General features: G+C 47.4%; 1 protein-coding gene and 1 long non-coding RNA gene across 3 annotated transcripts in view; one reads left to right on the top strand and one right to left on the bottom strand.

The window, feature by feature from the left end:
* Positions 1 to 23994, bottom strand: part of SLC22A2 (solute carrier family 22 member 2) — a 33638-nt gene extending 9644 nt beyond the window's left edge. Inside the window, 9 exon segments of one of the 2 annotated variants that reach the window (NM_213902.1) lie at positions 1219 to 1331; positions 2211 to 2319; positions 3418 to 3632; positions 5108 to 5214; positions 6824 to 6938; positions 12305 to 12473; positions 14737 to 14891; positions 21492 to 21595; positions 23266 to 23697. In NM_213902.1, the coding sequence (NP_999067.1) occupies positions 1219 to 1331; positions 2211 to 2319; positions 3418 to 3632; positions 5108 to 5214; positions 6824 to 6938; positions 12305 to 12473; positions 14737 to 14891; positions 21492 to 21595; positions 23266 to 23676 (1498 nt within the window). In that variant the 5' untranslated portion in view covers positions 23677 to 23697. 2 annotated transcript variants of the gene reach the window in all.
* On the top strand, positions 3371 to 4779 carry LOC102165795 (uncharacterized). Its single transcript, XR_002342305.2, has 3 exons — positions 3371 to 3506; positions 3929 to 4006; positions 4557 to 4779. It is a non-coding gene; the product is annotated as an uncharacterized LOC102165795 (long non-coding RNA).
* Positions 23995 to 24503: the final 509 nt, after the last annotated feature.

The raw sequence follows: 24503 nt of genomic DNA, 5'->3' as shown, positions 1-24503 counted from the left end.
TATATTCTCTTCTTCGACTTCTTCTTCTTTTTTTTTTTGGCAGCACCGGCAGCAGGCAGAAGTTCCTGCGCCAGGGATGGAACCCTAGCCGTGGCACTGACAACGCTGTATCCTCAATGGCGAGGCCATCAGGGCATGCCCCTCAACTTATTTTTTCACTCAACCTCATCTTGGTGGCATCTATCTATGTTGATTTATCTCCCTCTGGGGATCCATTCTCGTTTCTATGGAGCAGAAGTTGGCCTATACGCCAAACCCAGCTGGCCGTGTTTTGACAACGTTTCCACGAGGGTGTTTGTCTTTTGTTGATTTATGGAGGTTCTTCCCATAGCCTGGAGCCCAATCCTGTGTTGGCGATATTATTGCAAGTATCTCCTTCTGGGAAGTTGGCTCCTCACTTTCAATGGTGTCTGCTGGTCTTGAAGGGTCTCCTGGGGAGGTGGGAGTGGGGCGCCACGGCGCTCTCTGGGGTCACAAAAGCTGGTGGTGGAAATGCCAGGGAGCATTCACTCACTTGAACTCTTGCTGAAGGCAGAGCTTCTGCCTGGGTAATTCGCTAATGCATGTTCCCCCCTTCTTTTGAAGGCTGCAGGTGTGGCATATGGAAGTTCCCAGGCTAGGGGTTGAATCGGAGCTGCAGCTGCCGGCCGACACCACAGCCACAATGCGGGATATTTTATCCCACTGAGTGAGGCCAGGGATCAAACCTGCATCCTCATGGATGCTAATTGGGTTCTTAACCCACTGAGCCATGACGGGAACTCCTCACTAATGCATTTTCTTAATCTTGGTCTTCATTTTCCCTGGGTTTGGAAATTGCTCTTTGCAAAACCTTAACCACCTTTCTTTGAAGTAATGAAGAAAAGGTTTGTAGTTTTCTACCTCTGGGCCTAGAGGAGGCAGAAAGAGTGAGTTCTTGGACAAAGAGACCCCAGGGAAGTGGCAGAAGTCAGTGAGGAGAGAGGGTATCCTCAGGGGAACTTGCTTCCCCTTCACTCGCCCGTGACTTTGCACCTGCACAGGCACGAGTCCTCGTGGCTCCCAGACCTGAGGCTTAGTGGCTGCTCATACTGCCACTGATGCTGGGATTACGACGCTAGTACCAATGACTAGTCAAATGAGGTAGTTACATAGGCATGATGTCTATTTGGAGGTGGAAAAATGGAGGCCCCTGGAAGAATAGGATTTCAGTCAAAGGCATCTCTGAGGCTTTCTTACCAAAGACCACCAGTGGGAGCTCGTGCCAGATGTCGGTGAGCCGGTAGACCAGGAACGGCGTAATGATGCCACCGATGTCACACATTGAGGAGCACACGAGGACCCCAAGGTTCCTGAAACACAGGACACTGATGTACCTTTCGACTTATCACAGGACAGTAACTGAGAGAGGATGTCCGTGTTATTTTCAACACGCAGAAATGACACCAAGTACTCAATTCCATTCATAGTCTGTGGTACCTGTTTTGCTCTAACTTTCTTAAAGATTTTTAATTGGGGGCAGGGGGCAATTCTTGCTTTTTACTCTCATCGCAGCTCTGCTGCTCTGTTCTGTGGTCCTCCTTGGGCTGTCCCCCCTCCTGTGGCCGTTTGGTCACCCTCTCCAGCGGCGCGGTACCTTCTGTTCTCATCACACGGCTTCTGTGTTTGACCCCAGCCTGTAAGTGTGAGGTGTGAACTGGCTACTGTCTTGACCTGGTCTCGTCTTGCCTTACCCTGGATTTTGAAGACAAAGGTGTCTTCCCTAGTGATTTTCACACTAAGTCAGAAAGAGAAAGATAAACACCATATGATATGACCTATATGTGGAATCTAGACTATGACACAAAGGAACTTAACTATGAAGCAGCAGCAGACTCGGAGACAGAGAAGAGACTTGTGTGACCCAAGGTGGGGGTGGGGGAAGGATGGGGAGTTTGGGGTTAGTCGATGCAAACTATCATGTATAGTATGGATGAACAATAAGGCTCTCCTGTAGAGCCCATGAAACTACACTCAATAGCCTGCGATAAACCAGAGTGGAAAAGAAAAAATATATATGTATAACTGAATCACTTTGCTGTACAGCAAAAATTAACACAGTAAATCAATGCTAATAAAATTAAAAACAAAACAAAACAAAAAAGCAAAAGTTCTCTGCTGGCACCTGTGGCCATTCTCACCAGTAAACAAATGTCCCGATGGCCCCCTTCATGCTGAGGGAAGCTTCTCACCTGATGAAGGTGGGGTACAGCTCCGCGTTGACCAGGCAAACCATCTCATAGGCCATCGTGATGCCCATTCTGCCCAAGCACAGGACTGTTATTCTCAGCCAGTGTGGATCTGAGGGGAAAAACACAAACACTTACACATGCTGCACACGCTTCCTGGTTTCCAATCGGTGCTCCGGAATGGGGTTTGCAAGGAGAAAGTCCACACTCCAGAATAACACAAAAACAAACAATCGGTTCTTCTCCAGACTCGAGACAATTCAGCAAAATTCCCCGTGTCTGCTTGTTTTAGCCTCAGGCACAACTCTGATAGCTCCTCAGTGTGGACGCTGGTCATTAATGACGATGGGATTATGCCAGCTTCCAAAGCTGGGCCAACTTCAGCCCACAGAGGTCACCCAGAAGAAATAGCAAAAGATGGGCATGTATTAAATAACTGTCAACAAACCAAGCCTCTGGTTGTTAATAAGACTCTGTTTCAGAGGCTGTTGCTTCCCCTTATTAGGAAAGCATTTTCCCAGGAAAGAGAGGACCCGAATAGTAGTTCATGGTTGGCATTTACTTACGTTTTCTCCTTTATTCGTCAGGGAAGGAGTTCCCATTGTGGCTCAGTGGTAATGAGTCCAACTAGCACCCATGAGGACGGAGGTTGGATCCCTGGCCTCGCTCAGTGGGTTAAGGATCCAGACCCGCAGTGTGGATCGAAGATGTGGCTTGGATCCCGCGTTGCTGTGGCTGTGACATAGACGAGAAGCTGCAGCTCCGATTCCACCCCTAGCCTGGAAAAGTCCTTATGCCACTGGTGCAGCCCTAAAAAGACCAAAGGGAAAAACAGATTCTGCAGGGACGTCAGGGGGGTTTCCTAAATCATGTCTGCGGAACGCTGGGAAAGACGGTAGTCCGGGCCTGCTCTCCCCAAAGCCCATGTGCTCTCTGCTCCGGGCCAGCTCCATGGCCTGGAGCAGGCCCCCTGGCCTCTCTGGTTATCGTCTATCTGAAAACTGGTGGGTGTGATTACATCAGGCCGCCACTGGGTGTCACTGTTCTTAGAGGCGGGTTTGCTCAGAGAGCCTCCCAGATGTTTCCTTCATTCTTTCCAATCATAATTTAACTCCACCGTTAAATTACATGTTCTTCCCGTCAAGTGGCCCTGCCGCCTTCTCCTCCCAGGGTCTTGGAGGACGAGAGCCTGGCTGGGCCGGACACTTACCCTCAGGGATAAAGACCGAGGCCAGACAGGCTGCCCCTGCCACCACGTTTGACGCAGCCCAGGGATGACGGCGACCTAGGCGGTCGATGGTGAGGAGGATGAGGAGGGCGGCTGGGAATTCCACCAGGGCTGAGTAGAAGAAGTCCAGGTAGAGGTTGCTCCCGGCGAGGCCCATGTGCATGACAAGGCCCTGGTAGAGAACAGCGCTCGTGAACCTGAGCAGAGAGGAGAGCTCAGGTCAAGCCAAGCGCCCAGAGAGTCAGCAGAAGGCTGTGGGTCTTTCTTTGTCCTTGTCTTGGTCCCCTTCCCGATGGCCCACGGCTTCTCCACTACCTGACCCACTGTGGTGACTGGTCGTGACCCCGGAATCGGGAAGAGGGGAAGAATTAGGCTAACACCCCTGGCCAATTGAGCGGCGAGAGGAACTGACTTACTAGAGTGATTGACTTAGTAAAACTGCATCAGGTTATTCCTGATTTGCTGTTTCTCTCTTTATGGTCTTCTAACGCAGTGGTCATCACAGGGATTGACTATTGAATCCAAACGTCGGGGACCAAGGAGACCAAACGGGCACCAAATTCCCAAAGAGGTACAGACTCCCCCTTTTTTTGGGCTACAGTCAAGGCATGCGGAAGGTGCTGAGCCAGGGGCGGAAGCCGCGCCACAGCAGTGGCAGTGCTTTCACCGGGCCACCAGGGGATATTCCAGTAGAGCCCTGCTTTTGATCATTTATCCTCTGACCTGCCACAAGCAACACTCATTGGGTTGCCTAAAAGTACGCAAGGTCTGTAAGGGAAAATATGAGGAGACTCAGCAGGAGTCGCAGTTCCTCAGAAAAGAAAAGGACGATGAGGCCAAATTTCACTGATAGATTTTACACGCAACATGGAGAAGGGCTGAATCAATTCCTGATGAGCTTTGCTTTCGTCAGTGACTGTGACTCTTCCTTTGGCTTCTGTGAGGTCTCCCAGGGATGCCCACAGTGAGGGGATGCCGGCTGTGCCAAAGGAGGCCGATGCAGGGCCCGTGGTCCACGGATGGTGAGGGGTGGTCAGGCTTGAGTTCCTGGACTGCGGAGCCAGTGGCTTTTGCTTGTGGTTTATTCTTGTTTGAGAAGCTAATTTTTTTTTCTTCTCCAGGTCGAAAAGAGAAAGAAAAAGCCCTTTTTTTTGCCAGTCTCATACCAATGGGGAGAGATCTACATTTACCATCAGTTTGGACGATATATTAGAATCGCCTGGAGGGTTTTAAAAGCATTGGTTCCATTGGGTTGTGATGATCCTTGTACAACTATAAATGTCATAAAATTCATTGAGTAATAATACAAAAAAAAAAGAAAGAAAAAAGAGAAGGAAAAATAAATTGGTTACCCGGGCTCTTCCGTCCAACAATGAAATCTGTGCCTTTGTAGGGGAGGGCTCTGGCCTTGGTAGTTTATAACCTCCCAGGAGATTCTGAGACAAAGCCCAAGTTGGGAAGGTAGTGATCTCTGAAGTTGGGACTGTAAGCTGATTCCAAATCTGCTTGGGAAAAACGACTTCAGGAAAACCTGCTATGAACGAGCCCACTTGCCATCCACCATTGAGGCCTGCTGGACCCAGGCTCGGTTTGAAGGTATGTTTGGCCCCTTGATGTGGGCGACTGGGATTAGAAGCATTGGAGGGATTTCTAAGGGAAAAATATTCCTTACCAGTTGTACATCAGGATCAGAGTGTGTTTCCTTATCTGAGGAGTTCTGACCAAGTCAAGAAATGAGGGCTTCAACTTCTCGCCAACTTCCTCATCAGGCCTGAGGCTCTGAGAACAGAAACAAGACCAGCTTTGTGTATTTGATGATGCCGTCCTGGGGTCACTCAGGGAACAATGATAATACTTGACCCTTGCTGAGGGCTTTTAATGCGCCCAGGACTAGCTAAACCTTTCACACGCAGCAGCTCGTTGAAGCATCCCAACTACCCGAAATGTTAGGTCTGTTTTTCATCCCATTACACAAGAGGAAGCTGGGCCACGGAGAAGTGAGGTCACTCATGCAGGTATATAAAGTGACACTATTGGTAAAAGCACAGCGGGTAAAATTGAGGTCCAGCCCACGGGCCCTGGGGCCTGGGGGTGTTGACCCGACGTCTTGGCACACCCCGACCATGTGGCACAAGGGTCACAAGACTGTGCTCTGGGAAGCTGGCACTCAGACCAGCCTCAGCGTCGCCTGGAGCTCGTCAGAATGAAAGATCTCAGGCCACAGGCCAGCCAGACTGAACCCGAATCTGCGTTGTCACAAGGTCCCAGGGGAATCCGGGTCTGGAAGGACCCGGTAGGTGGAGGCGGGGACGTGCCATCCTCAGGGTTCAGGGGCTGAACCCTTGTGGGAACGGCTCCCCTCTGCCTCTGTCCTGAGCAGCGTGTTATAGTGCGTGAAGGACCCCGGAACAACGGGAAGAAGCCTCCAGAACACCAGCTACGATCAGCCTTCCTGCCCCCGCCTGAACTCTGAGACCCACAGATGCTTTGTTCCCTGGCCAGTTTCTGAGAGGATCTGGAATCTAAGAATCAGTGCTAATGCCACTGGAAAGAAGGTCTATTCCAACCTCCCAGGAGAAAGTGAAGAAAAAGTCCTTTGAGCCCCTAAATCCTCACTCTGAATGTCACCTAAATCTCAAATTCTTACAAATCGCCAGTCTTAGGTCCTCATTCAGAAATGATTTACTCTTTTTTTTTTTTTTTTCCCTGCACCCATGGCCTATGGAACTTCCTGGGCTGGGGATCAAACCTGTGCCACAGCAGTGATCAGAGCCACTGCAGTGACAATGCCGGATCCTTAAACTGCAGCACCACCAGAGAGAACTCCAGTTTACTAATCTTTCAATAAAATGTCTTAATACCTTGCTTTTCTCTTTTCTAGGCCCTGTCAGATGAAACGGTTTAAATGAAAGGGGATGAGGTCTGGTAAAGGCAAGTCACTAAATGCAACGAAAAATGGACACTTCAGCAATTTCTTCTATTCAAGAAGGCAGGGGATTGCTTAAAATTTGGGGGGAGAATTTCTATCTAAAATTTTAAAAGTCCTAAGAAATTATTTGTGTTTGAAGAATCTCGCCTCTGGGGACACCTTCCTCCCCAAGGGTGCTGATGGACACACGGACAAACCAGTCGTCGGGTCCTGGGCACGGGGGCTGTGCCATCTCGAGATAGAAGCTCCTCATTGGACTTTTACGTGACGTTTGATTGCCTTTTTGTTTTACGTTTTTCATCTGCTTAAACCATTCTACCAGGGAACTGCAATCTTAGGACAAAGGGCATGTCCCGTCGCATATGCTAGGCCCTGCTGTGGCTTCCGGTTGAGACAGTGCCTGGTTTTCTGAATCCTCCCTGGATTTGACCTGATTTGAGGCTTCAATCGCTGGCTCACCTGAAGAGAGGCAGGTAGAGATTTTCCGTTTTTCTTTGCGATGTGTTTAATGATACTCATGGCTTTAGCGTTTTTGTTCTGGGAGATCAGCCACCTGGGGGACTCAGGTACACACCTAGGGCACAGGACAGGTGTCATCAGTGCTGTTAGGTGGAAGAGAAAATCCTGCCCCCTCCACTACCGCTCCCTCTCCCCCCATGGTTATAATCACATTCCCGTGGGGGATCTTATAGTGAGGTTTGGTTGGACCCACAAAGGAAAAAGAGTGGGGGGGCTGCACAGCAAGGAAGCCATCAACAAAATGAAAAGGCAGCTTACTGAAGGAGAGACAATGTTTGCAAACCATGTATGTGGTAAAGGATTAATATCCAAAACATATCAAGAACTCATACAACCCAACAGCCAAAAACCCAAGCAATTTGATTTAAAAATGGGCAGAAGGCGTTCCCGTTGTGGCGCAGTGGTTAATGAATCCGACTAGGAACCATGAGGTTGTGGGTTCGGTCCCTGCCCTTGCTCAGTGGGTTAAATATCCGGTGTTGCTGTGAGCTGTGGTGTAGGTTGCAGACGCGGCTTGGATCCCGCGTTGCTGTGGCTCTGGCACAGCTCTGATTTGACCCCTAGCCTGGGAACCTCCATATGCCACGGAAGCGGCCCAAAGAAATAGCAAAAAGACAAAAAAAAAAAAAAAAATGGGCAGAAAAGGAATACAAAAATACGATAACTTTTAAAATTGCACCTCACACAATCAAACACCTCGGAATACACCTGACCAAGGAGGTAAAAGACCTATATGCCGAGAACTATAAAACTTTAATCAAAGAAATCAAAGAAGATGTAACGAAATGGAAAGATATTCCATGTTCCTGGATTGGAAAAATCAATATTGTGAAAATGGCCATCCTACCCAAAGCAATCTACAGATTCAGTGCAATCCCTATCAAATTACCCATGACATTTTTCACAGAACTAGAGCAAACAATCCAAACATTTATATGGAACAACAAAAGACCCAGAATCGCCAAAGCAATCCTGAGAAACAAAAACCAAGCAGGAGGCATAACTCTCCCAGACTTTAAGAAATACTACAAAGCCACAGTCAGCAAGGCAGTGTGGTACTGGTATCAAAACAGACAGACAGACCAATGGAACAGAATAGAGAACCCGGAAGTAAACCCTGACACCTATGGTCAATTAATCTTTGACAAGGGAGGCAAGAACATAAAATGGGAAAAAGAAAGTCTTTTCAGCAAGCATTGCTGGGAAACCTGGACAGCTGCATGCAAAGCAATGAAACTAGAACACACCCTCACACCATGCACAAAAATAAACTCCAAATGGCTGAAAGACTTAAATATACGACAGGACACCATCAAACTCCTAGAAGAAAACATAGGCAAAACACTCTCTGACATCAACCTCATGAATATTTTCTCAGGTCAGTCTCCCAAAGCAACAGAAATAAGAGCAAAAATAAACCCACGGGACCTAATCAAACTGAAAAGCTTTTGCACAGCAAAGGAAACCAAAAAGAAAACAAAAAGACAACTTACAGAATGGGAGAAAATAGTTTCAAATGATGCAACTGACAAGGGCTTAATCTCTAGAATATATAAACAAGTTATACAACCCAACAGCAAAAAAGCCAATCAATCAATGGAAAAATGGGCAAAAGACCTGAATAGACATTTCTCCAAAGAAGATATACAGAAGGCCAACAAACACATGAAAAAATGCTCAACATCGCTGATAATAAGAGAAATACAAATCAAAACTACCATGAGATACCACCTCACACCAGTCAGAATGGCCATCATTAATAAATCCAAAAATAACAAGTGCTGGAGGGGCTGTGGAGAAAAGGGAACCCTCCTGCACTGTTGGTGGGAATGTAAACTGGTACAGCCACTATGGAGAACAGTTTGGAGATACCTTAGAAATCTATACATAGAACTTCCACTCTTGGGCATCTATCCGGACAAAACTCTACTTAAAAGAGACACATGCACCCGCATGTTCATTGCAGCACTATTCACAATAGCCAGGACATGGAAACAACCCAAATGTCCATCACAGATGATTGGATTCGGAAGATGTGGTATATATACACAATGGAATACTACTCAGCCATAAAAAAGAATGACATAATGCCATTTGCAGCAACATGGATGGAACTAGAGAATCTCATCCTGAGTGAAATGAGCCAGAAAGACAAAGACAAATACCATATGATATCACTTATAACTGGAATCTAATATCTAGCACAAATGAACATCTCCTCAGAAAAGAAAATCATGGACTTGGAGAAGAGACTTGTGGCTGCCTGATGGGAGGGGGAGGGAGTGGGAGGGATCGGGAGCTTGGGCTTATCAGACACAACTTGGAATGGATTTACAAGGAGATCCTGCTGAATAGCATTGAGAACTTTGTCTAGATACTCATATTGCAACAGAACAAAGGGTGGGGAAAAAATGTAATTGTAATGTATACATGTAAGGATAACTTGATCCCCTTGCTGTACAGTGGGAAAATAATAAAAAAAATGGGCAGAGTATCTGAATAGACATTTTTCCAAAGAAGACCTACAAATAGCCAACAGGTGTATGAAAAGATGCTCAACTTCACTAATCCCCAGAGAAATGCAACTCAAAACTACAATGAGATATCACCTCACACCTGTCAGGATGGCTATCATCAGAAAGACAAGAAATAGGAGTTCCACTGTAGCTCAATGGCTTAAGAATCTGACTGCAGCAGCTTGGGTTTCTCCAGAGGTGTGGGTTTGATCCTCAGCCAGGCACAGTGGGTTAAAGAATCCAGTGTTGCTGCAGCTGTGACTTGCATTCAATCCCTGGCTCAGGAATTTCCATATGCCATGGGTGAGGCCATTAAAAAAAAAAAGACAAGAAATAATAAGTGTTGATGAGAATGTGGAGGAAAGGGGACTGTGGTGCTTTGTTGGTGGGACTGTAAATTGGTATAGCTGCTGGGGAAAACACTATGAAGCTTCCTTTGAAAAATTAAAAATAGAACTACCTCACGACCCCCAAATTCCACTTCTGGATGTTTATCCCAAGAAAAGAAAAACACTAACTGGGAAAGATATATGCTTCCACATATTCATTGCATTATTACTTAGGTAGCCAAGATAAGGAAGCATCCCTCAGTACACACAGAGGGATTGCTTTACGAGCCCTTGTGTACACCAAAGTCCCTGGGTACTCCTGTCCCTTAAAGAAAATACCATAGTAAAGGAAATACAGTCAGCGCCTCCCTCCTCAAGTTTCACATCTGGGGATTCAACCAATAGCAGATTGTAATTTCACAGATGCAAAACATATGCCTGTGTATATTTGATGATGATGATGGTGATGATGAGAGGGGATCTCCCAAGGAGAATGAGATGAGACATTGAGATCAGATGGTGCAACAATTTGAAAGCCAGCCAGCCCACATTGGGAAGGTGAAGGACTTGAGAACCAGGTCAGAGAAGGCAGGGACTGGAGGTGGCTAACTTAGCAGGGGGAAGGCAGGATGGGTTCTGAGAGGCATATCCAAATACTTTAAGAACTGCCTAGTTGAACAGAAAGTAAGGTAAATTTTGAGGCTGTGAGTGTAGAGTTAGGAACACTGGGTAAACTCCATGGGAATGGGAATCCTTGCTCAGGGAAATGTCTCTTGAACCCGAGCTCGGGTTTGCTGGTTGATGGTCATCCTTGACGCTGTTGAAGCAGAGGCTGGATGATCAGCCATTGGGGGCCGTGCTGTGGGACTGGACTTCCGCCCTGGACAGGAAGCTGAGCCAGAGCTCCCCAGGTGTGCTGATAGCCTCCTGGGACGGTCCGTCAAGACAAGTGAAGAGCTGACCCCAACCAGCTCCTTCTGTGACGTCCACACCCCTGAGCCCCTCTAACCCTTCCTTTCTCTCCATGGGTGCCACCTCCCAATTCTTCCATCCTGGCTCCTCGTCCTCAACTTGGACTTCAAAAACAGGTGTTTTTTTTGTGTTCTGCCCTACCCCCTTCCACTCCTGGCCCCGTTCATTTTCTCTGGGCCGTCCCATCCAGCCCACAGCTGCCACAGACATGAATTGGACTTGAATTCCTCATCCTTAAGCTTCGCTGCCCTGGATGTCTGCACGGAGATGTCCTTCCAGGGTCTCAAATTCCAAATGCCCAAAGCTCATCTTTCCTTCCAAATCCGCCCCCCTTCTCCTGTTCCTTATTTCTGAACAACACACGGACCCACAAGCCTACACTCTGGGTGTCATCCACTAGGGACCTCCTCTCTCTAAACCTCCACAATTTAGTCTGTCACCAAGCTCTGTCATTGCCACCTTATTAAAGTTTATAATGTTTCCTCTTCACACCTACAACTTCTGCCTTAATTCGGGCCCTTGTCTCCTCTTGCAAGAATCATGGTGATAGTCTAACCCAGCCATCTGGACAAGAAATAACAAATTCCTAAGGGGATGGATTTGGAGAGAGAAAGGACACAAGGATGGAGCTAAGGGTTACTTTCAGAGTTTTACTGGCTTCTAGAGGAGAAACAGGCCTCCTGGGAAGGGTTGAATATTTAATTCACAGACAAAACAGCTATGGATGGGAAGCACAGGTAGAAAGTCTAGGAACTAAATAAATGCGCTTTTGCAGGGGAGAGAGATTTGGTTGATAATCCAGCATCGCTCTTGGTTTATCTCAGGAAAACTTGCATTAGGAGTTTCTGATAGTTTTTGCTATTCCTATTGCTTTCTATGTTTCTCTTGGGCAGGGCTGACAAACATGTTTTCATTGCCCTGCTAACTCTGATTGACTGGTATGGTCTGGCTGGGGTGCCCTGTTGACCTTCTCAGGGATAAAGACTGCAGTGATTGATTGTGGATGTCTGCTTTGGGCATGGACATGGGAAATGGTGACACGAGTGCCATAATTCATCTTCTCTCTTCTGGGGTAGAATAAGAACAATAATATTGTCAGTCTCTTTAAAGGGTGTCATGGCCACTAGAAGCTAATTTCAACTCCACATAAATAATATGAAAATGTGAGATCCAAGTCATAAGACTCTTAAGCTCAAAGTGAAAGAACATTTGATTTCCAGAGACAATGGTTGAAACATGTGATTTTTATCCCTGAAACATAGACTTGAGTTTCCTATGAAACAAAAGAATGAAGAAAATCTTCATAGCTTGGAAGGAGGGTCTGCATATGGAAGTTCCCGGGCTAGGGGTCAAATTGGAGCTGTAGCCGCCCGCCTACACCACAGCCACAGCTACCGAGATCTAAGCCACGTCTGCGACCTACACCACAGCTCATGGCAAAGCTGTGTTCTTTAATCCACTGAGTGAGGCCAGGGATTGAACCCAAGTCCTCATGGAAACTAGTTGGGTTCGTTACCGCTGAGACACAAAGGGAACTCTGAAGACAGCATTTTTAGCTAAAGAAAATATTTTAATTTATTTCTTTTTTGTTCAACTGGACTTACCAGTAATAGAACAAGAAGCAGAAGTTGGGCAGAGTCACGGTGAACTGCAGCCACCTCCAGTGTGGAAGTGCGTACGCCACCCCAGCAAGAACCAGGAGCCCAAAGGTAAAGGCCACTTGGTAAAAGATCCCCACGGTTCTCCGATAGCTCAGCCCGACAAACTCTGTAACTGCAGAAAGAACCCCAGTAGTCAACGCAAGTCAGCACACAGTGGGTTGACTGTCCAAAGATGGGGAAACTAGAATGACAACCTCCAAAAAAAGCAGCCCAAATTCTAGAATTTTCTATATAGCCCTCTGAAAATTTAAAAATGTTCTTTGGGGCCTATTTTATTGCAATTTTTGATGTTGAGTTAATTAATATAACTTCTTATAATCCCACATTACCTGGTATGAAAGTCCTACCACCTCAAACAACACATGATTTACAGAATAATTTTAAGGACACATGCAATTATATTTCAGATACACACAAAATTTTGATCTAGAGTAATAAAGCAGTGATAATTTAGGACCTGAATAAATGAATCAAACCTTGACTTTAGAGCATAGACGGTTTTCATGTAAATGAATAGCCCAGTTTAACTTGTTTCCGTGCATGAGTTGACCATTTTCTTGACTGTCCCATTAATGTGTTCCAATGGCTTGCAAACCCAGGGATGAATTTCCAAGCTGACCGGAGTCAGCTAGTACTGGCTTGGAGAGCCGATTTCTACATTTTCAGAAATGTGACAAGCTGGTTTTTAACCCATTGCTAACTCAAGATCAGTCCTGACAGGAGTCTTTACAACCTAGAAACTGGACAACACTATGAATCCGGCTCAGTTAATTGACATAACATGGCATAATAATCAGCCGCATCCCACCCCATGGCTACACCACGACAGACTATGAAGTCTGTGGTGCATGGATTTAGGAAGTGGTCATTGTTATGACACAGACACGCAAGAATTGGGGTTCCAGCTATTCCACGAACTCAGGGTTTTGTTTTGAATATTTGGTAATCGTGTTAAAGATGTCAACTATTTTTAAACCAAAGAGAAATTATTTCTATAAATTACTGTGAATAATCCAAAAGCATTTAAAAAGAGAGTTAAACAAAATTCAATAAATATGTTCAATAAATAGAATTGCCTCCCTTCAGTGTGGCTGGGAGAAGGTCGTGGAGAAGGTCTGGGGCGCGGGGTAGAAAGAGGGCACCGCATGGCAGGTGAGCCTTCAGGACACGCAGAGGGACCGGAGAGAAAAAGAGTGGGAGAAGGCTGAAATGTAAATTCAAACTCCACATACTTCTACACGTCCTGTGTTCTAGAAGCCAATTTCTCATGCAATCACCACGTACATTAATTCCTTTGTTGTCTAAACGTAGATCAGGTGACCCCATGACAGGCACCGAAGTGTATTTAGCATCATCTCCTCTTCATCTCAAAGAATTCCCCAAATTAACTCTCCTGGGTAAAATTTTAAGCACACATATTCTAGTGCTCTTGTGCAAAACGAGAGATGTATTCATCTTATTTGAATTTCAGTGTCCATTTCCCTTAGTACAGATGCTATTTGAATGCAGCTCTGAAGGGAAAGGACTTATGGAGTGAATTCCCAGTATGTGATTGCGGTAGAAATTCATCTTCCTTTAAGGATGCTTTGCTGTCATAATTCAGATATTCTCTTATGATCCATGGAGCTTAAGCATAACCAGCTCCTAATGAGTAGGACGTAAATGATATTCCCGGCCCTACGCATCGCTTCCTGAGGAACTGAGACTGACCGCAGTACTTGTATCCTCAGTTTCCTTGCATATAAACTATGAGGATAAATATGAGAGTTTCCTGGTGGGCTAGTGGTTAGGACTCAGTACTTTCACTGAGGTGGCCCAGGTTCAATCCCTGGTCTGGTAAGTGATCCCACATCAAGCCAGTGCGTATGTGGCCAAGGAAGAAAGAAAGAAAAAAGGAAGGAAGAAAAGAAGGAAGGAACAATGAAAGAAAGAAAAAAGAAAGAAAGAAGAAAAGAAGGAAATGAAAATTGAGGATAACTGCGGTTTACTAGAATGGCTATTTTCAAAGAAATACAGTCCCTTATAAATGGAATACATTTCTCATAATTGACTTTTTTCTCTGTGTAGCCTAATAGGCTGGATTTTCTCTCTATGAAACACCCCAGGGTACAGAAAGCAAAATTCCTAAAGTTATATAAGAACTTGGATGGCATAATGTTTACCCTCATTTCTGCTTCCTCATCTTCTTCATAGGAGGAATGCAGAATGAGTTTACTGAAAAGACTTCAGAAACGCTTTTGATACAGGAAAAAAATCTTTCAACATTGACTTGAAGCTGAGTCCCCTCTTCTGCGCCCCCCCCCCCTCCATCTGGCAGGTTGTATTTTGGCAGCAACGCCCTTCGCTCCCCCAGCGACCGTCACAGGGGTTCTTACTCAGGATGTAGCCTATCATCCAGCCTGCCTTGCTGACCAGTCCTTGGATCAAGCGAAAGACGAGCATCCACGTATAGGTGGGGGAGATGGCCATGAGGACTCCGGACACGGCGTTGATGAGGATTGTGAGCAAGAGGCAGAGCTTACGGCCAAACCTGCAAGGAGGAAACAGAGCGGGAGTGGAATTCCATTCGCTCGGAGAAAACCCTTAGATGTTCTGGACCAAAGCAGAGGTCAGCTCTGAAGGACGGAAGCTCAAAGTTCAGATGGACACCCAGGAAGGGAGCCCTCCTTCAGCTCACGTCCGGCAGGACTTTTCATCGGAGCATCCTGTATCGACTTGAAGCACAGTGAACCCCATTCACCCTGGACTGGAGCACCTCTCAGCCCCACACAGGGTGGGGGCAGGGGGGTGCACAGGGAAGGGGTGTTTTTTCAGGCCACCCACTGCCGATCGCCCCAGGGGCCCGTTCGGGGCTTCTGTCATCACCCAAGCTGGGCCTTTGCACCAACAGTCTCAAGCAGCGGCCCACCCAGGAGCTTTTGCTTTAGCAAAAAAACGGAGTTCAGTGCTCCAGGTCCTTCCCCATCTGTTTCCCACACTGCCTCTGGACACTGTGGTATTGTCGTCTCCATGGAAACGGTGGGACAATGTGGTCCCCCTTGCATGTCGCCATCCCAGAGGGCCTTTGCTGTGGAGCCGGGCAGCTTCTGCACGTTTTATTTGCGGGGCTTGGATTTTGTCTGTTTAGGGACCTGGAGAATCATATCAGTACCCAGAGCAGAAGAGAATGTGTAACCTTGACCTTACCCCTTCCTGTGATGTCCAGCGAGTGTGCCGGCCTTTCTCCACTGTCTCATCTGGACAAGACCTGTCTGATCCCACCGGCAATATTACATTTAAAGAGCTGGGTGCCCAGCCCTCCCCCTCCCTCCCTTTGCAAAGCTGACTCGAGGCTCCGTCTCTCATTTTCCCATTTTATCAGGTCCTCCTGGTTTTGCTCTAAAGGACATCCTAATCAGCTCTTAGGGGATATGTGAAAAATTCGTCATAGCAAGCGATGTTTTATTTAATCCTTTTTTTTTAAGGGCCACTCCCACGGTATACGGAGGTTCCCAGGTTGGGGGTCCAGCTGGAGCTGCTGCCGCCAGCCTACACCACAGCCACAGCAACGCCGGATCTGAGCTGCATCTGCGACCTACACGACAGTTCACAGCCACGCCAAATCCTTAACCCACTGAGTGAGGCCAGGGATCAAACCTGCATCCTCATGGTTCCTAGTTGGATTCGTTTCCTCTGCGCCACGAGGGGAGCTCCGATTTTATTTCATTTTTGTTTATCTACTTCAAACTGAATGTCACTGTGTTGCCTCGTATTAGCAGGGTACATTCCATGTGGCCGGACGTCTAACTGTCCCTCTTCTTTTAGGCACCTCTGATCTAGTGACCATTTCAATACTAACTGACCATCTGAAAACAACTGGCAACATCATGAATAGTTACCTGGGATTCTTAATGCTTTAAATCTCAAATGTAAAGACATGGAGAACAAACACACTTGTGGTTGCCAAGGAGGAGGGGGAGGGGGAGGGAGCGGGATGCATTAGGAGTTTGGGGTTCGTAGATGCAAACTATTATATTTAGAATGGATGAGCAATGAGGCCTTACAGTGCAGCGCAGGGCACTGTCTCCAGTCTCTTGGGATAGAACACGATGGAAGAGAATATGAGAAAAAGATTGGTCACTTTGCTGTACAGCAGAGACGGGCACGACACTGTAAATCAACTGTACTCTAATAAAAAATTTTTACAAGAGTAATAAATATGCAAAACGTATCTCTCCCTAATTATGTTACTGCGTCTGACCATTCTGTACGTTCATGAGGTTTTTTTATATCTATCTCCTGTATTTGTATGGGGAGAATACCATATAATGGTGCATTATTTCTAGCCAACTCTGTTCGGTGACCTCACTTCGGTAGCTTGGGATGGACCACTGTGGGAATACTGACACTGCTGAGATCAGCAGATCCTCCAGATCGGGCTTTTTCCATTAGAGAGCCAGTTGTTAAACATTTAAAGCCTGGCATGACATCACTGATGCTTAGAGTAAAACACCTGGAATCGGTGAGAGATTACTTTTGTGTGTCAGGTGATCCTGAAAATCATTCCTTGGGCAGTTTGAATGATGAAATAAATTCGACATCTTAGAAAAGGTTTATTGAGCATATGTTCTCCCTCCCCTTTCATCCTTCCTTCGTTCATTTGCAAAGCCGACTCTCAGGGAGTCTTGCAACTTCCTGTAAGACTCAGCATCCTTATTACAACCCATTCATAAGCTCCTCCCAACTTTCTTCTAAAAGACACCCCCCCTGGAGTTCCCTTTGTGACTCAATAGGTTAAGAACCCAACTGGCATCCATGAGGATGTGGGTATGATCCCTGGCTTCGCTCAGTGGGTGAAGGATCTGGTGTTGCCCCAAGCTGCAGTGTAGGTCCCAGATGCAGTAGGTCGAAGATGTGGCTCAGATCTGGCACGGCTGTGGTATAGGCTGGCAGCTGCAGCTCCGACTGGACCCCTAGCCAGGAACTTCCATATGCCCAGGTGTGGCCCTAAAAACAAAAGACAAACAAACAAAAAAATAAAAGACACCCCATCAACTTTAGGTCACATTTTCAAAATTCCTTGTACAATGAGGTCTGACGGCACAGCACAGGGAGCTGTACCCAATCTCTTGTGACAGAACATGATGGAGGATAATATGAGAAAAAGAACGTGTGTGTGTGTGTGTCTGTGTGTGTGTATGACTAGGTCACTTTGCTGTACAGTAGCAATTGACCCAACATTGTAAATCAGCTATTCTTTAATAAAAAATTAAAAAGAAATAAAAATTCCTCATAGCAGACAATCTATTTTAATTAAGGCTGGTTTAATCTATAATATGAAATGGGTTTCTATGAGATTCTTGCCCCAGGGTATAAACTTGACAATTATTCAGAAATAGCCCTTACGAGTGCAAAAGATAGCGTGAGAGTGTCCTTTTGGGGCCCTACGGTGGTTGTCTTCTTACACCCTCTGACTTGCACACACAAACAGAAGAGAAAGGGGCAACAACCACCAAAACTTCAGGTGGGTTAAGAAAAAGAAATGGAAGTAGGTTCACAGCTTTGGGTGGAAGAATAATGAGTCATCACCTTTGCACGGGAGTTTTCAGCCAGAGGGACAGAGTCATGAGCTCATCCAAGAAGGTGGATAATTGACTGGGTTATGAGGTAGGAATGTGCAGTCAGGAAAGAAGTACACCCAGACTCCTACTCTTTGGGTAGGATGAGAATAATTAACTCCTTTATTTAACCAGCCGTGAGGCTCGGTCACTTCTGTGCGGGCGCGTTGAGTGTTGGAATCTGCTCCTTACGGAGAAGGAAGGCGTGGAGAGGGAGCAGGGGCCAGCGGGCTGGGCAGCCACCTGCTGCAGCAGGTGGACTCTGGACCCCCCTCGTCAGGGTGTCTGTCCTGACTTAAAGGGTCATCTCCAAACCACTGTCCTCACTTCTGTGACAATAAAAGTCAAAGTGGATGGAGTTCCCGATGTGGCACAGTGGGTTAAGAATCCTGAACTGCTGCAGCTGTGGCCCAGGTCAAAGCTGTGGCTCAGATTCCATCCCTGGCCTGGGAAATTCCACATGCCACGGGCACGGCCACTAAAAAAGAAAACAAAGGTACAAGCCAATGACCTCACTCTGTACCCCCTGAGGCTCTTGGCCACACAGAGTGCCAGCAAGAGACTTGAACGGAGTCTGAGTGGATACAGAAGTGGTGTCACACCTGGGGCTGCTTGTGGCCCAGCACCCCCCCTGTCACCGTCCCTCCCTCCTGCTGCCACAGGGGGCTTGGGGCCTTGAAAATTCAGATTCCCCAGAGGAGGCGATTGACGAAGCTGTCCTTATTAAATTTTTTTTTTTTTTTTTGGTTTTTAGGGCTGCACCCGCAGCATATGAAGGTTCCCAGGCTAGGCGTCCAATCAGAACTACAGCTGCCAGCCTATGCCAGAGCCACAGCAACACCAGATCCGAGCCGAGTCTGGGACCTACACCACAGCTCACGGCAATGACGGATCCTTAACCCACTGAGCAAGGCCAGGGATCGAACCCACAACCTCACGGTTCCCAGTCAGGTTTGTTAACTGCTGAGCCATGGCAGGAATTCCATGTCCTTATTAATCTTTAACACATTTGCAAGTTTTAATCCAGACTGACAGCTTAGTATCATCCAAGAAGATATTCTACCTACATTTAATACTAAGCTCAGAGGTTTGGGTTTGGGTTTATCAAAGATATAGTGGGAGGGGGACAAGCATAAATGTCTACCATTTGTTTTAGAATTAAATAGGGAATTTTTTTTTTTTTGTCTTTTTGCCATTTCTTGGGCCACTCCCATGGCATATGGAGGTTCCCAGGCTAGGGGTCGAATCAGAGCTGTAGCCACAGACCTACGCCAGAGCCACAGCCACATGGGATCCGAGCTGCATCTGCAACCTACACCACAGTTCACGGCAACGCCAGATCCTTAACCCACAGAGCAAGGCCAGGGATCAAACCCGCAAACTCATGGTTCCTAGTCAGATTCATTAACCATTGAGCCACGACAGAAACACCAAATAGGGAATTATTATGTTATGCTATTTTATTTTATTTTTGTCTTTTGTCTTTTTTTTTTTTAGGACTGCACCCACGGCATATGGAGGTTCTCAGGCTAGGGGTTCAATCGGAGCTACAGCTGCCGGCCTACACCACAGCCACCGCAACGATGGATCCGAGCTGCGTCTGTGACCTACACCACAGGTCACAGCAACGCCAGATCCATAACTATATAGGGAATTATTTGATTACAAGTTATAACATGGAATTATAGTCAAAATAAATTCTAAATATAATTACTTTTTAAAATGTTATTTTATTTTTTTTTTTTTTTTTGTCTTTTTGCCTTTTCTAGGGCCACACCCACAGCATGTGGAGATTCCCAGGCTTGGGGTCTAATCTGAGCTGCAGCTGCCAGCCTACACCACAGCCACATCAATGCCAGATCCGAGCCGTGTCTGCGACCTACACTGCTCACGGCAATGCTGGATCCTTAACCCACTGAGCAAGGCCAGGGATTGAACCCACAACCTCATGGTTCCTAGTCAGCTTCATTAACCACCGAGCCACGACGAAAACTCCTAAAATAAGTTATTTCATAATAAATTGTACAAGGTTGTACATTTATTATATAGCGATATAGCATATGTCACCAGGTGACTAATGATGGAGAAGGGTACCCTCCATTATGTTGCCCACAGGGCCTGGCACGGGGAAACCACTCATAAACAGTCAACATCACGGATATTAAATAATTGGCCCTGGAGTTCCCATCAAGGCGCAGTGGAAACGAATCTGACGAGCATCCATGAGGATGCAGGTTCAATCCCTGGCCTCGCTCAGGGGTTAAGGATCTGGGCTTGCTGTGGCTGCGGCGTAGGCCAGTGGCTATAGCTCTGATTCAACCCCTAGCCTGGGAACTTCCATATGCCGAGGGTGAGGTCCTAAAAAGGCAAATAAATAAATAAAGAGCCCTGCTAGCCAAATTATGTGAGGTGCTTATCAAACATAAAGCTGTTTATTTTTTTTTGTTCCTTTCCTTTTGGGGACTCCTTAAAATAGCTAATTAGTCATCGACAGAGTAAAGAGGAACATCCAGCGCGGTGAATCCAGGATGACAAAATGATGGATAAATAAGAGACACAGGAATAGCTGGATCAGTCTGTGTCACTGGCAACCAGCTCCCGAAGACCCCGACCCATGAGAGAGGACCCTTTGCCGAACGTTCCACGTGGGAGGTCTCTCGGGAGATGTGACATAACGGAATTAGATAGTTACCTCCACTGAGAGGACACCCTGTTTCCCTGTCACCAAATTGACTCATAGGTACCATAAATATAATTACATCTGGCCCCAGGGCCCCCATTCAGGAATTCTGTGGCCCCTCGGGCTCAGAAAAGAACAATAGGCCCGCGCGCGCGCGCGCGCACACACACACACACACACACACACACACAGAGTTCCCGCTGTGGCACAGCAGAAACGAATCTGACTAGGAACCATGAGGGGCGGGTTCGATCCCTGGCCTTGCTCAGTGGGTTAAGGATCCAGCCTTGCCATGAGCTGTGGTGTAGGTCATAGACGTGGCTCGGATCTGGTGTTGCTGTGGCTGTGGCTTAGGCTGGCGGCTGTAGCTCCAATTGGACCCCTAGCCTGGGAAACTTTATATGCCGTGGGTGCCACCCTAAAAAGACAAAAAAAAAAAAAAAGACAATAGGTAGCAGCAGTTATCTGGTTCAGGTACAGGACAGGGAGGCAGAGGATGAAGCTCAGAAGCCCCAAAGGCACAGGACCGGGTGGATGGTATGAGGCCAAAGAACGAACTGGGATCAAAGCATCCATCGCTCTCCCTTCCAGCCCGAAGCTTCGGGACGTTGCACCAAGAGCTACCACTGCCTAAGGTTCAATCATCCCCCTGAGGCCCTCGAGATTAGAAACTAGACGCATCGGTCATGCTTATGGAAGCCGCAGGTGAAATCTAAGCCTCACGACAATCGACATTAGACCAGGAGTTGGGGGTCCGTGTGCTCTGGGAATGGATGGGCTTCCAGTCCGGGCAGGTGAATCCAAGCGCTCTCCTGGGACTGTTTAAATTCTACCACCTTTGCCCTGCACCTACCTGTCTGCGATGTAGCCGATGCCCACAGAACCGATAAAGAATCCTACATTCACAGCCGACTGAAACAGGTCCAGCAACCAGGAGTTGGCGCATACCAGGTCGAACTGCGAGGGCCGAGGGGTGTCCCGAGTCAGAAGGGAAAGAAAACAAAATCCGGTTAGACGCCACGGAGCCCGGGGGCCTCAGGAGATGTTCTTTGCCTTGCCCCGACCTGGCTGAGTGCCAAGTAACCAACTGTTTTTTGCTTAGATAAATCTTTACACAAGCGAAAGATGTGTCCTGCAGTCTATTTTGCATCATTGGGCTAACCTCTATTTGGGCTAAATCAGCTGAAATTGGTTAATGACTTATGCGCGAAACCATTTTCCTTCCTAATTTTAATACTCAGAGGCAAAGAGGAGCGCACATAAGGACCTGAGTGTCACCGGGCGGGGGACAGCGGGGGGTGGGGGGGGGAGTTGGGCTGTTTGGTGCCTCTTTGCTGTCTCTTTAAATTCGGGGAATTAAGAGTATCTTGCTGGAGTTCCTGTGGTGGCGCAGTGGTTAGTCATGTGGTGCAGTAGGAACCATGAGGTCGTGGGTTCGATCCCTGGCCTCGCTCAGTGGGTTAAGGATCTGGTGTTGCCATGAGCTGTGGTGTAGATTGCAGACGCGGCTTGGATCCCGCGTTGCTGTGGCTGTGGTGCAGGCCGGCGGCTACAGCTCCGATTCGATCTCTAGCCTGGGAACCTCCATATGCCGAGGGAGCGGCCCTAGAAAAGGCAAAAAGACAAAAAAAAAAAAAGAGTTGCGAATAGCTGTTTCCTGTGCTCTCCTCTCACCACAAGAGGTGGTGTTGAAGGAGGGACAGGTGCTGACCTGGAGGTCAGGAGGGAGGGTTTCTAGGGCTAACAGCTATCATTTTTTTTTTGGTTTTTTGTTTTTTCACTCTGTGACCTCGTGCAAAATTTTTCTCTGCTCTGGGCCTTGGTTTCCTCAGTCTGAACGAGTGAGATCGGCCTGGAAACCTCCAAAGTTGTAGGATGTTAAATCTATAATCCTCCACATCTCCTGTAACTCTCAGACCACTTTAGATCCTTTGAAAATGCTTCTCTACCTAAACACCTGTTCACAGAGATTATCTTCACAACATCCAAGCAGTTTATTTCTTCCCCCAAGCAGTCCTTTTAAATTAAGCCCAGCAACTGGCTTTCTTTGTATTTGCAGAATAATTTCATCCCCCCCTTTTGCTTTGCCTCCAATAGAAGCAATTCACTTTTTCTATTTATTAAAAAAGAGGCTTCCCAATTAGCTGTTAATGCCAAGTGCAGTTTTTAATAAAATAATCCCATAGCATCCGCTCCAATCCCATATGGTTTGATATGGACACTTTGAGCAAATTAGAAGAAATTAGCCATTGAGCGCAAAGCACAGTGTGTCACGGCAGGGCCCTGTTCTGGTGAATTCCAGGGGCTACCAGTAATGGAGGCGAAGGTTGGGCTTTCAGAAAAAGAAGCGGCTTGAAAATTTCCCCTTTGCTGGCATTATTTCCAGGAATTCTGATACGCTTTTGCCTGTCTGTTACACCTGGACCTGTGTACATTGGAATCATTACTGTCAGAATTTGAAGTTTAAACTAACCTGCTCACCCTCCAGACAAATAAGAGCCTGGAGGTTTTTGTTGGAAACTAGGATTTTAACTCCAAAGAGCATGTCTGGGCTCCCCTGGGTAATTCCTTAAGAAAAGCTGCACTATGGGCTTCCTCTGTCCCTTCTAGGTCCCATGCGAACCTACCTCGGTGACGATGGAGGAGCCGGGTGTGTCATACACCCAGCCATACCGACAGGGGCCCAGCGGCAGGTGGCTGCTGTTGGCGGCCAGGCCGGCCAGCGGGTCCACGCAGCCCAGGGTGCTCTGGTTCCAGTCCACCTCGTAGCGGCGGCACTGGCGGGGGAAGGCCTGGCCCGCCGGCCCCGGGCCCGGCACCGTGTAGTTCAGTTCCTCGGCCAGGCTCCAGCCGCATCTCTGGCTCAACTCAGCCACCCCGGGGCTCCGGCAGCGGTGGTCCGGGATGAAGCCGAGGAAGACGATGCCCACATAGATGGGGGTGAACGCAGCCGAGAGCAGAGCTAGAAGGAAGAAGGTTTGTTTCTGGAAGAAGTTGAATTCCCCCGTGTGCTCTAGGATGTCGTCCACCGTCAGCATTTTCCTGGCCCGATGCTCCGGATGCTCCTTCCTGAGCTGCAGGTGCCGCTGGGATGAGCTGTGGGCAGCTCAGCACGGCTGCGACCAAGCGTCAACGGGTGAGCACTGGTTTACTTTAGAAGGCGCCCAGCTTTGGTCCAGACCTTTACAGGTCAGGCTGACTCCTCCTGCGGCTCCCCTGACCACCCCCCCACCCCACCTCCTGGCAAGTCACGGGGTGAGATGCTGAGTTTATTGCAACATTGCTCCCAGAGTTGGTTGCAACCTCATGCCAACCCCACACACAATCCTTTCTCTCTACCGCACGGGGAGAAATCTGAGTGCTTTCACGTATCACAGACCTGTTAATCTTTCTCTAGTAAACGGAGTGTCCAGGAAATTAAAATATTCATATCTCACCCACACAGCCAACCTCTTCTCTAAGGGGTTGCAGGGAAAACACGCACTCTTGGCCTGGCTCTCCCAGTGCAAAGGGAATCACGACCTGCGCTCAGAGCTCTCTTCCACATCCGAGGTGGTTTGCACATTCTATTGCTGGGCTCGTTCTGCAAACCACAGCAAGTGTGCTCGGATACCTGCTGGGCTGCTTGTTTGGACTCTTCGCGGATTTTATAATTCTGCTCTTGAAAGCATGAAAATCTGGCATGCTTGCCTTTGAACCCTGAAACCACTTGACCCGTTTGTGAGGAAAGAATAAAATGTTCTCCAAACACGAAGGTCAAATGTAAATGCAGGCAGGAATGTTCTCATTCTGCCGCCGTTTAGGTGGTTCTGCCTGTGGTCTGGGAGGCCCCTTTAGGAGGGCGTTGGGTCCATCCAGAGGTGAA

The sequence above is a fragment of the Sus scrofa genome, chromosome 1, assembly GCF_054392235.1.
Source record: "Sus scrofa isolate SSC_HxYL_T2T_F1_AM1 chromosome 1, Sscrofa_HxYL_maternal_Yorkshire_Landrace_v2.0, whole genome shotgun sequence".
Taxonomy (NCBI): domain Eukaryota; kingdom Metazoa; phylum Chordata; class Mammalia; order Artiodactyla; family Suidae; genus Sus; species Sus scrofa.
Note: the sequence above shows the minus strand (reverse complement) of the source record. Positions and strands in the feature narration are given on the sequence as shown.